This window comes from Rhinolophus sinicus, chromosome 17 (assembly GCF_057876585.1).
Source record: "Rhinolophus sinicus isolate RSI-liver-muscle chromosome 17, RSI-T2T, whole genome shotgun sequence".
Taxonomy (NCBI): Eukaryota; Metazoa; Chordata; class Mammalia; order Chiroptera; family Rhinolophidae; genus Rhinolophus; species Rhinolophus sinicus.
In genome coordinates, this window is record NC_142517.1 from 73,658,211 (window position 1) to 73,671,670 (window position 13,460).

Here is a 13,460-nt window from a genome sequence, read left to right on the forward strand (position 1 = left end):
AGAAAGAAGTCACTGGGGGCCAGATCAGGTGAGTAGGGAGGGGGTTCCAATAAGACCGGGTCTTATATAATATGATATGGTATGATATGATATGATATGATGTGATATATAATATAATACTGGGTCTTATATTAATTTTTGCTCCAAAAGACGCATTAGAGCTGCTTGTCCGGCTAGGTCTTATTTTCGGCGGAACACTGTGTGTGTGTGTGTGTGTGTGTGTGTGTGTATATATATATATATATATATATATATATATATATATATAATCACAAGAAGTGGAGTACAGCATAAGGAATAGAGACAGTGGAAATGTAATGGCTGCATGCAGTGTCAGATTGGGGGCAGGGTTTATCACTTTGTGAGGGGTATAAATGATAAGTGTCTAACTATTACACTGTTTGTACACCTGAAACAACAACAAAAAAAGCCATAAATTGTTGGCGAAAAGTTCAGGTCATCTAACTTTTTCACGCAGCCTTTTCAGCCCTTCAAAATAGTAAACTTGGTTAACTGTCCAGTTGGTACAAATTCATAATGAATAATCCCTCTGATATCAAAAATGGTTAGCAACATCTTTGCAACAAGTTCGCAAACTTAATTGTCATTCCTCTGTGTGTGTGTGTGTGTGTGTTTATACATATATATATATGGACAGAGACACAGACTGATAGGAATACGTGAGCTTGGTGTTTATTAAGCTTCTGAAATTCTTTTTGGAATAAGGCAGGATGAGTACTTTTTTTAAAAAAGTAATTTAAAATGATACTTGTTCGGTTCATTTTCTTTCTTGAAAATGCTTGCTTGGGCTTAAACAGGTGTTCATTTTCAGGCTTAACCATATTTAGTGCAGTTGCAGGAGGCCAGTCAGTTGCTTCTCCTCTCTGTTCCAGTGTTGACTGGCGGAGTTGGAGGGGCCTGTTTCCTTGCCAAATCTGTCTAGTCAGTCACATGTGCTGAACAGCCCACTCAACTGTAAAATGAAAACGTTGCACTAGATGATTGTGAAATGGATGTGTAGATGATCTTTAAGGTCCTGTCCAGTTCTCATATTCTGATGAGATATCTTTTGTTCCTGAGACAGAAAAATGCTTAGGGACAAAGGAAAGTGCTGATTTCTTCTCTGCTCTAGCACCTTCACTGGTGTCAAGTAACCAATTGCTCCTTTTATTAACTCTGAATGGCCAAAATGTATTGTGTGGGAATTAGGACATTTGGCTTCTGATCCAGGTGCACCATTACCTGGGTGTCCTTGGCTGAGCCCCTTTCTTTCACTGGGCCTCTGTTTGCTTCTTTGTAAAATGATAAAGGTGAGACTAAACGCTCTGTGAGATTCTTTGCAACTTTTCAATAATTTTATAATTGGTATATGTGAAGTACCCAAGGATGTTTCACCCTACAGTCACTAGCCCATGTTTCAAAGTTAAGAAATCGGTAGAATGGGACTAGTAACAAAATATTTTTCTCTTCACAAAATATTGTAGATAAACAAAGTGGAGAATCTGGGTATGCAAATAGATATGTGTGATTGAGGAATAAATATCCTGATTCCATCATTTCAATTTACCATAATATTTTTTCTCTTGTGATAGGTATTTCTCAAGTCTCAAAATTGTTATTTTTAGTAGTGTAAACCAAAAAGTTGTGAAGCTGTCTTACAGGAAATTAAAATGTTGGAGGAGATGTCAAATATGCACACTAATTCAGATCAGTCTAATAGTGGTACAATACATCCTAAAATATATGAGCACTAATAATTATTACAAACTTCCTTTCTTAAGAAAGAGGCTCCAGTGTATTACTGAAGAAGAGGGCCCCTTTTTAATTTCCAAGGGACAAACTAATATTTGATATATGAGACTTGATTCCAGAATTGTTTCTGGTGAACATAATAGTTACTGCTTAAACAAGTATTTCTTTTCTAGTAATTAGATTTTTTTTCATTTTGATGGGTAGTCATAAATATTAACCACCAGCAGTGCAGGAATAATTTATATTCAAATTGTCAGACATCATTCTGTGAACATATAAAATAATTTACATTTGTTTAGAACCTTTTATCCTAAAGTGCTCTACACATATTTCTAATCTGATTGCAAGCTATATATAAAACTCTCCCATCTGAAATAGGGCAGCAACCAAAGTAGTTAAAATAAAGATTACAACTTCAAAAAAGTAGAGAAAAGAAGGAAATGTATTTTTGACTTGTTCCTATATGCTCTTATGCCTGTAGGATTGGCGAATCCATGTTGACCAAATGCACCAGCACAAAAGTGGAATTGAATCTGCTCTAAAGGAGACCAAGGTATGTGAATTTCTTCAGATGAATCAATGTACATTTACTCATCTGTGAAACACCTATTAAAAGAGAACATGAAAGAAAAACAGACATGATCCTTGCCTTTGAGGTTCTTACTGATTGAATATACCATATTACATTTCAACAGCCCGAACACTTAAACCCACTAAAGAAAGGTAACTTTATATAAAAACACTATAATATATATTATATTAGGTATGTAATATATTTGCATATGTGTATCAGAGAAAAACATTTCATCATTCTTTCCTCTCTGAATCCTAAGAGATAACAGAGCACCAGGCCAGCCATGCCTAGAATCCACAGCTTCCCCCAGGCTTGCTACCCTATCAGAAATAAGGACTTTTGGAGGATACCACAAAGAAGCAAAATTGGAATGAGAAGTTATGGGTCCCAAGCTAAAGCTATAAGTTTAATGACCCACTTCCAACTGGAATACTCCAGCTGTCTTTGAATTGTGTTACAAGGAAGTCGTGTTATTCTCTTACCTACTTTGGCTGTGAACTTCATGTAATGTACATTCCACTCACATCCATCTTAGATAGCATAAAAACAAATAAATTGACTAACACTTTCAGGTGCTTTTTTTAATTTCAACATTTTGCAAAGTGTGAACAAACTGTTTCTCATTGCGGACTTCTTTTGCTATTGAAAATTTTAAACTCTTCTTTTTCACAAGTGGTGGAGAATTTGTGGGATGGATTGACGGACATTTAACCCATTTTGAACTATTTTTAAAAAATATATTTGAATGATCTACTAAAATCCCATGGAATTTCTAGGGATTTTTGGACAAACTCCATAATGAAATTACTAGGACTCTGGAAAAGATCGGCAGCCGAGAAAAGTACATCAACAATCAGCTTGAGCACTTGATTCAAGAGTATCGTGCAGCTCAAGCTCAGCTGAGCGAGGTAACTTAAGAATGATATCCAGGGACTTCATTCCAGTTAATAACCCTAATCCCTAAACTTGCCATAGCACGTTTCATTTGACAATTGTGAAATGTGTTCTACAAACAGCAGTATAGTAAGTCCTCATTTAACATTGATAACCTCTTGGAAACTGCAATTTTAATCAAAACGATGTATACAAAACCAGTTTTACCATAAGCTAATGGATATACGGAAATACGTCATAGGAACTTAACTCTTGTTTATTTCAGTTAGACTGCACTAAAATTAAAGACGTAGTTTCCAAGAACCTATCAATGGACAACGTTAAGTGAGGGCTTTCTGTACATCAGTTCTCTGCCCATTTTGGGAAGCCACGCGAGGCAATAGAACTTGTCATTTCCATTTTGCATGTGATAGAAGTTATCTCTTAGAAGTATTTAAATGCATTTCTTCATTTGATTTAAATAAATGGGGAACATGGCTCAGAACAGGAGCAGAGTGTCAGGACACCTGGTTTTGTTTCCAAGTCTGTGGTTAATTTACTGTATGCGTAGGAGGAAGAAGAATAGTATGCATTTACATGTGTCACAGGGAAAAGACATCTTTGCCATAATGGCTTACAACCCATAATAAAGAATATGAAAAGTAAGACATGTTCAAAGACAAGCAGCTTAATTAATTAAATGAGCAAAATTTTTAATCCTTGCGGAGTTTTAGAATTTCAACCAAAAACTAAAATAAAACCTTCAGCCTTTGAAAGCAGCAGTTCTTTGTCCCAGCAATAGGGATCTAAAAGCTTTCCTCTGGGATGTATGCCCCTTTCCTGATGTTGAAGACCAGTACGAACACTTGCAAATAAATGTCAGTTGAAGGCATTTTTTTTTTTTCCTTTCCGCAGACAAGGTGAGAAGGAGAAAAATGGAAATAAACTTGAGATACTTCTGTACTTTCAGAAGTTCTCAAAGACCAAACAGTAATCTTCACTTTTCTATTGCCATGTTTCCCCAAAAATAAGATCTAGCGGACCATCAGCTCTAATGTGTCTTTTGGAGCAAATATTAATATAAGACCCAGTATTATATTATATTATATTATATTATATTATATTATATTATATTATATTATATTATACCCTATATTATGTTATGTTATGTAATGCTATGCTATATTATATTACATTATATTATACCCCGTCTTATAGTAAAATAAGACCATGTCTTATATTAATTTTTGCTCCAAAAGATGCATTAGAGCTGATGGTCTGGCTAGGTCTTATTTTCAGGGAAACACAGTGTTATTTGGTTAATTATTTCCTCATCTGTACTTCCATTCATGGATATTTTTACTTTAAAAATGCTGTAAAATCTCTGATTAAAGCCACCATGTATCTCTCAAACGTTGATATTAAGTAATTGATTGTTAGATTAGTTCCCAAGAATATAGCCCATACTGTCATACTGTTTGTTAATCCTTATTAATTGCTTATTCTGATGCTGTATTATGATTGATTTTTTTAGAACGGGTCTTCTCTGCATAGCATGCAAATTAGATCTACCAAGAGCCACTCTCCTAAACTGTTTAAGAATGGCTGAAGACAGTTTTTATTGTGAACCATGCCCATGCGAGTTACACAGTCAGTATATGAAAGTTAAGGTAGTTCATCATTTTATAGTGATTTAGTTAAATACAATGGTGCCTATTAGAGACATAAAAGTGTTACAGTTAAATGTCACTTTCATAAATGTGTTCGCAAATGAGGGGGGAGGTTGTCATAAAATGATATGCAGAAATTGCAAACACAAAGAGGTCATATTTAAGTAATCTGCTTCTGTGCTGAATTTGTCATTAAACAAAATGTTTTCTCCCTCAGGCAAGGGAGCGATACCAGCAAGGAAATGGCGGAGTCACTGAAAGGACCAGGCTGCTGGCGGAGGTACATGCTGTGTGCTCTTGCCAGCCTCTCACCTGTCAGCTGGGCCCGGCTGTTCAGTCTTGATGCTTTAATACTGCGACAACCATGGGTTGTTTCAATAATTATTTCCTGTGGCTTTGAATCCTTTTCTGTAGGAGAAAATCCCTAATTTTCTTATCAGGGAATTAATTATGTATATATATACTACTTGTTTCCATAAAATGCCTTAAGTTGTTCTATTAAATTCAAAATAAGTCCTGCTGATATGAGCAAATTCATAACCTTCCTTAATATTTTTAAACATAATAATTATAATTGATATGTAGCAGAGTAGATAAAGCACTAGCTTAAATAGCTATAACAAATTTTAATGTTAGTCTGCAAGCTATAATATTTGTTTTTGTTTTTTTTGTGTTTTGTTTTGTTTTTAATATTTTGGTGTGCTTTTTACCAATCTTTTTTTCTGTGCAATTATGGCATGTATTTTTTTTTTTTTTTTAAGATTTTATTGGGGAAGGGGAACAGGATTTTATTGGGGAACAGTGTGTACTTCCAGGACTTTTTTCCAAGTCAAGTAGTTCTTTCAATCTTAGTTGTGGAGGGTGCAGTTCAGCTCCAGGTCCAGTTGCTGTTTCTAGTTGCAGGGAGCGCAGCCCACCATCCCTTGCGGGAGTCGAACCGGCAACCTTGTGGTTGAGAGCCCACTGGCCCATGTGGGAATCGAACCAGCAGCCTTCGGAGTTAGGAGCATGGAGCTCTAACCGCCTGAGTCACCGGGCCAGCCCCCTAATATTTGTTTTTGATTGTTGTTAATAACTTGTATGTGATTCTGAGTATTTCTCTGCCCCAAAATTGGGAGTGGCTTGTAAGAAAAAAGTGCTCATTTTTTCTGAGCACTTCTGGAATATTTATATATATTGTTATATTTATTTTCATCATCTCGCAAGAGAAGTAACACCTAATATATATTCCTATTTTTCACTGAAGAACTGAGAGAGAAAAAAATACCTTAAACAAGATCAGTAGCCAATGTGGGACCAAAATCCAAGTTTATTTTTTATTACAATCCAGCAAAATTGTCACAAACTTTTCTTCTCTATAATAGAATTGAGCATCTTTTATAGAGACTATTTAAGGTATAAATAGTCATTTTAAAATACTAAAAATATAACTTTAGAAATATTTAGACTCTAATCCTGTGGTGATTCTAGGCAAATAAAGCATTATATAGAAGTAAAGTGCTCACTTAGGATGGGTAAATTAACACTTGAAGGGAGTCCAGGGAACCATTTAGTTTTTTTGGAGTAGGTCGTTATCCTCAGCTGTAACATTTCAGGTGCTTGGAAAAAATTAATTTGCTTTACTTGGATGAACACTTTATTCCCAAGGAAGTTTTTACTCACTAGTATGATAAAAAAATAAAGCCTATTAAGTTATAATAATTATGGCTTAGTTTTAGATCATATCAACATTTTCAATTTTTTTAAAGATGGTATTTCCTACCAATTTTAATGCTAGCTTGGAATTTTGTGAGTAATAGTTGTATAATATTGAGTATGATGTGGAGTACAAATAAGAGCCAATATGATAGCACAGTATGCCTCTTGGAATTCATAGTTTGGATAGAGTAGTTAGAATATTTTTATATATAGCCATATGGTACAAACATTATTTTTAGTGTCCTGTAGAGATACAGGGGGCGTATTCTCTTATAAAACTATAATATTAAGAAAGATAGCTATAAACCTTTATAAATCCAAAATCTTTTTAGGATGTTTATACTATTTTAATTAATAACTGATTATTAGAGACTGGCATAGTAGATGCAATAACTGCAAGGTTTAAGTGCCTAACACCTAAAACAACAACTTAGGTCATTTTTATTCTTATCATGTTACCACCTGAGAAAGTTAATGAGGAAGCAATTTAGTGAAGTTTAACCTTAGGATCACTCTCAAAAGGTGATAAAAAGCTTTACGTATCTGTATACTTTATCTTATTATTCAAATTGTGTCCAGAATACTCCTAATATCTTTATATCCCTTTGTGTATGTATTATATCTAAATTAATTTTCTTAATACATCGTTCAAAATTTTTGAAAATTCATTAAAAGTCAATGCTCATGACAACTTTTTTTTTCAATGAAAGGTTACAGAAGAACTAGAAAAGGTTAAGCAAGAAATGGAAGAAAAAGGCAGCAGTATGACTGATGGTGGTAAGTACACACTCATTGGAAGGAGAAAATGAGCAAGAGAAGACTATCTCTTCAAGAAATCTATGTAACAATGGTATTAATAAATAAGGAATCTGCTTTTAAAAATGAATTTGTTTGAGGAGAGGTACTGGTACCAAAATGATGTCTTATAATCAGTATACTGTATTTCTTATAAATCAACTGGGAAGAGCCGTATTTTTTTTTCTATAATTTAGGATTTTTTTTATATTCAAATTGTATTAATTCAGAAATAGAGTTGGAAATATTTAAATATGCACTTTGTTGTGCCAGTTTAAATAAATATTTTGTTCTGTTTTTATCAAATGAGCTTCATTATTCCTTTTTTTTAAAGGGCTGTGAGGAATTTTAGTAGATTTTTTCTCAAATAATTTGTTATTTACATCAGTGTGGATGGGGAAGAGGGTGAGGGGATTAGAAGGCACAATTGGTAACCACAAAATTGCCAGGGGGCTACGAAGGCAGTTTAGGGAGTATAATCAGTAATGTTGTAAAGATTTTGTAGCGTATCCGATGGACACTTGTCTTATTGCGGGGACCACTTCACGGACGGTGTAGGTGCCTGAGCGCTGCGGTGTGCACCGGAAGCTTAAGCTGAACAGTGATGGGTATCGACTGTGGTTTAATAAAGAGACAGTCATTATTCCATTTTATGTACAAAAGAGCTCTAAGTGTATGCCCAAATGACACAAAGGCAGTGATAAGATGACCTCTGTTTTTTTCCTCTTCCCCAGTGGACCTGACTGGGCAGAGGTCAAAGAGAGAAGAATTAATAATCTTCTACTAATCATCCTCCATCATTACTTTGACATGGCCCAGTGGTGATTGCTTAAGGCCCTTCTGTGCTCTAGAAAGATTTTTCTGATGGGATGCTCATATACTGAGTGATCTTTCAAAATGGGATGTGTAGTAGGAAGAAAGGTAATTCTTCCTTTTCTTGTTCACCCATGGTGTCCTTTTTACCTTCAGACAGAGGTACCAGCCCATTAAAAAAAAATACTGAAGACATCCTTAATCATCCCTTTAGCAGCTCTCCCCTAGGAAAGTCAGGGAGTTCAGCCTCAGTACTTCAAATGCTGTGTCATTTCCCATCCTAAACATCTCAGGTGTTTAAAATGCCACAGCAAAATTATGTGAATGTCAGTAAGTTGTTGGCTGTGTTTTTAACCCTATTTTTGGCATAAGACCAAGTGAGGAAAATGTTATACCATTCTGTAATAGAATGATACTCCAAATAAATATTTTTATTCCATGTTATTTTCATTCTGCAGCTCCTTTGGTGAAGATCAAACAGAGCTTAACAAAGCTGAAGCAAGAAACCGTTCAGATGGACATTAGAATCGGCGTTGTGGAACACACGTTACTCCAATCAAAACTGAAAGAGAAGTCCAACATGACTAGGGACATGCACGCAACAGTCATTCCAGAATCTGCAATGGGGTCTTATTAAAACCTGCTGTTTTTTGTGCTTCTGATTAATTCGTTTTTTATATCAAGTCCTATTTCACATCACATGGATTTCAAAACAGAATTATACCTCTTAAAGCATGTCCAGTGGTTATTTTTATACACACATATACACACATATTGTATCATGGTGATTATGGATGGTTAAAGCCTTTAAATTGAATATAATATTTAATAAAGTAATTAAAAAATTATCACTTTCAAAGAAGCTTTCACTAATCATCACAAGTACATTAAAGTCCCCACCCTGTGGATCATTTTTCTTCTTGTTCCTGGCATAAGCCAGTGTATGTGACCCATACTTTTTGTAGGTGCTGCTGCTGTCACCACATGGAGTTTTGACACAAGCCTGGCCCCTTCAGTTTGGTCCCCCTCTCCAGTTATCAGCAGTGCTTCTGCGCCCAGAGGCAGCTACCCATGGTTGGGGATTCTTTCTAAGAACAAAACTACCACTGCATCAGCTTATGGTTAACTAAAATTACATTTTTGAAAAAAAGCATAAGAAAACAAATGATGTTTTTCCCCCTACCCCCGTGGTATTGGATTGGATTTGGAAACATCACTATAAACTAATGGTTTTTTTACACATATAGGTTAATAGTAATAACTATATATATATATTTGCTAATTTTGTCCTCTGAAAGGGACTAGAAGCAATGACAGCCCAGTAACAATGAAAATACCTAACACTCAGATCTTGGTTTCTAAATTTTCTACTTTAAAAAAAGTCTTCTTAGAAAAATTACCAATTCCTGCGCTGCAGCAGAGAAGGCACAAGACGAGCCTGAAATATCTTGCTCTGCCAGAAAGTAAAGAAGTGCTCAAAGAATAGTGGGGAAATGACTAATATACAGATTGTGGGGTATCCCACCAGCTAATCTGGGACAATCGAGCTTCAACATAATTATAGTAATGAATTATAACTCTGAATAAGGCAAGAAAACATGAGTTCATACAGATAGAACTGAATGAATGAATCAATGGGAAAAGTGAAAGGTTTTCCTTAAAATAGAATAACAGCTAACGTAAAAGGAATACTATATTTAGAAATCACCATCTGACAACTACCACAACACTAGTGATTGTTTCGGGCAAGAATGATCAATGGATGCTAAAACTAGTAGGTGAAAATTTAATGAAAAACTGAACATTTACATTGTCTGAAAGTAAATTGTAACTTTCAAGTAAAGAAGCCTGGAAGGCACCACTTTAAGTGATCAAAAGTTAACATCACTAGTAGTGGAACAAATAGACATCATGTGTCTCCTGAAAAGGGCACACATTATGTAGTTACCACTGAAAACATAAAACCTGAATCTCATCATGAGGAAACAGCAGACGAATATAGTAGAGGGACATTGTAGAAAATGGCCTGTATTCTTCAAAAATGATAAGGTCGTGAAAAAAACAAGAAAGACTGAGAAATTGTCCCAAATTAAAGGAGACTAAAGAGACATCAGATGTAACAAGTATTACAGATTGGATACTGAGTGAGGAAAAAAAAAAGTTGTTATAAAGGACATTATTGAGACAACAGGTAAAATTTGAGTGAGATCTGTAGATTGGATAATAGTATTAAATCAATGTTAATTATTTGATATTTGCACTGTCGTTATGTAAGAGGATATCCTTGCTTTTAGCAATACACACAGAAGTATTTGGAGGTAAATTAGAATCAGGTCAGCAATTTATTCTCAAATGGTTCCGAAAAAAATACGTGTGTGTGTGTGTGTGTGTGTGTGTGTGTGTGTGTGTGTATAGAGAAAGGAGAATGATAAAATATGGTGAACTGTTAACATTTTAGGAATCTGAAGTAAGGATATATAAAAATCCATTGTACTTTTTTTTTTTTACAGTTTTCTATAAATATGAAATTATTTCAAAACGTAAAGCTTAAAAAATGATGGTTCTTAGAAATTATATACTCTATATAGAAGTTATCCTCCCTCTGAATCATAGATAGTCAACTTGTTGAAATAATATGACCTCTGCAATAAAATTATATGGCCCATTGAACACATCTTATAATTTTATAATCATTGATTCATTGACCAAGTAAGAACATTTTTTTGACAATTTTAAGGAAGTTTTTTGTTTTTCTTTTTTCCTCTAATTTATCTAGGTCAGCATTTCCCATGAGTTTTAAACAAAAACAGAAGTTTCTGTAACCAGCAAACATGAGAAATGTTACAGGTTTCATTTTCTTCACGTCCTCCCATCTACATTGTGAGTCTGCAAGCAGCGAGTGTAGTTCCATTATTATTTTATACATATATAATCACAGACCCTTTTCACCCCAGAACAAACACACGTTGAGGATGCAGACTGAGGGAAATAAGCATGTGAAAATCAGCATACAAATCTTAAATTATTTTCCAACCTTTCATTAGAACCAGTGGACCTGTGTAGGGAGATAAGAGACATGTCGCCGATTCATAACTCTCTTGTCTGGATGGTTAACAAGCAGGCAATGCACCTCGAATGTCAGTAGACTTTGAAGATTTGGGAAACTTTGTAGAGAACCTAGGATGCCACAGCCAAATGCTTTTTTTCTTAAAACTCTTCTATGTCAGCCCCAAAACTTGTTTTTTCTTTAAAGCAGTCTTTATTATAACAGTGCAATTATATGTAGTTACAGTGTACTGCCCTATTTTCTAGTCAAATAGCAACCATTGTCATAGCAGTACATTTTTTAAAACTTACTGTGCCTAATAAGTCATAAATCCTAACATTTTATATTTTAAAAAGGAGGAATGGCATTTTAAAGGGTAAAAACAGTCTTGGATTCATCAGTGTTTTTTTCGTTTGTTTTTTGACAAGCCTTTTTTTTTAAATACAGGAGCGAGGAGAGCAAGAACCGTGCTCGCTTACTGTGTCTAAATAATGCATCTCAAGCATTAGATTTCCATAACTTTGTGCTTTTAATACAAACTCGCAAAGTTCAGATCTGTGATTCGCTGACGCACCATCAATGCCTTAGTTCAGGTCCACCTTAGTCCCCGCCATACTTTGGTCTTGCACTGCCCAGCAGTACTCCAAGGACACTTCCAGCTGACGATCAGACAGTAGCCTCCAGCTCTTCCATCAGGTAGGCTTAAAGCTCCTGTACACAGCCCCTTCTCTACAGGTCAGTTGTTCACAACTAGTTACCACTTTCTTACCCTGCAAAGCATTCTTTACGCTAACAACCTCTGAAATTCCTAACTCTGGTTGGGCATCAAAATCAAATAGGTAACAAAAAAAACAACAAACAATTTCCCAGCTCTCTTTCCCCCTCAAGTCTTACTTCATAGGTTTTGGGTGGGACTGGGGGGTGAGAAAGTGGTGGGTCAGAAATTTTGAGAAGCTCCTCAGGTGCCTGGTGTAGATAATCTAAGAATGATTTTAGGAAGCTACCACTTTAGAAATTTTGCCTGGCTGTAAGTAAACACACAGAGCATCTTAGATCTGAAAAATCCTCTGAAAAGGATCTAAACTAGTGTTAGAGTGTGGTCTTTAGACTTAACATTCCCACCTGCGGTGCTTTTTAATAAGTACCCTAGATTATTTAACACACACTACAGTTTGCAATATACTAATATGAAAAACTGACACACAAAAAAAACGTAAAACCAATGCCCCAAAAGGTTAAGCGTTAAAGCAAGATTACAAACTACAATTTCCTATATGGTTCTCAACACAGTTTGTAGCAGCTGCATGGGAACTTCGTGTTCACAGCCGCTGTCATCCATTCTGCCCCATTCGCATCCCTAAGCAATGTTATACAGTCATGTTTCTGTTCATGCCCAATGTCTATTTTTTTTTCTCTACTCCCTATGTAAGGCTATTGAACAGAATACTGCGTGGGTAGTCCAGGCACCTTGATTCCTCCCAAATCTGCTAGTAATTTTCTGCATAACTTTTAGGACATCACTTTTCCTCATTGGCAATATTTTTCTTCAGCAAGGGAGAAGGACTAGACTATTCTGAAGGCTTTTTTAGTCCTAAAATTGCAGGACTTTAGCTCTTTGGCAGGCTCTCCTCCACTGTTTGTAATAACTTGCAATGCTGTACCAGCTCCTAGTTGCTGATTGTCAGATATTCAGAATCTTTGAGAGCAGTTGTTAAACTGTTGGTATTTTAAAACCAGCCCATAATGGAAGTATTTATACATAGACATAGGAAAACACTAAAAATCAGGGCTTTAAAAAACAAAACAAAACAAAACAGAAAGCCTGCTTACCAGCACACCACTGACATTATATGTATTATAATGTTCTGTAGACCAGAAGCAAATGCAGTAAATATATAACAGGATGTTCCACCATACTTGAAGCTATATTAATACGGTACTAATTGAATTAGACCAGATTTGCAAATGGTTCTCAAAAATCATTAAGTCTCCATAAAGCTACTCAGTGTATCAAATGTGCGTTCCCTGCACCATTTTATTGATGTTACTTTACTGTCTTTCTAACTAAGCCTGGTTCCTTTTAATGCTTCTCAAATCAATAAGCTAAAGCAGCCCAAGCCTCTTCCTACACGATAGATTCAAAGATCATGCTCGTACAACTAAAAAAAAAAAAAAGTAAAATGCACAACTAGTTCAATTACTTGACTATCAAAACACAACTAATTCAGTTCACTGCATC

The 13,460-nt window shown here is 35.3% G+C and overlaps 1 protein-coding gene across 1 annotated transcript in view; it reads left to right on the forward strand.

The window, feature by feature from the left end:
- IFT57 (intraflagellar transport 57) overlaps positions 1-9,023 on the forward strand; it is a 52,829-nt gene extending 43,806 nt beyond the window's left edge. The window contains exons 7-11 of the mRNA XM_019742955.3: positions 2,234-2,305; positions 3,103-3,234; positions 5,087-5,149; positions 7,278-7,344; positions 8,634-9,023. Of these exons, the coding sequence (XP_019598514.1) occupies positions 2,234-2,305; positions 3,103-3,234; positions 5,087-5,149; positions 7,278-7,344; positions 8,634-8,812 (513 nt within the window). The 3' untranslated portion in view covers positions 8,813-9,023. The remainder of the gene's footprint in view (positions 1-2,233; positions 2,306-3,102; positions 3,235-5,086; positions 5,150-7,277; positions 7,345-8,633) is intronic.
- Positions 9,024-13,460: the final 4,437 nt, after the last annotated feature.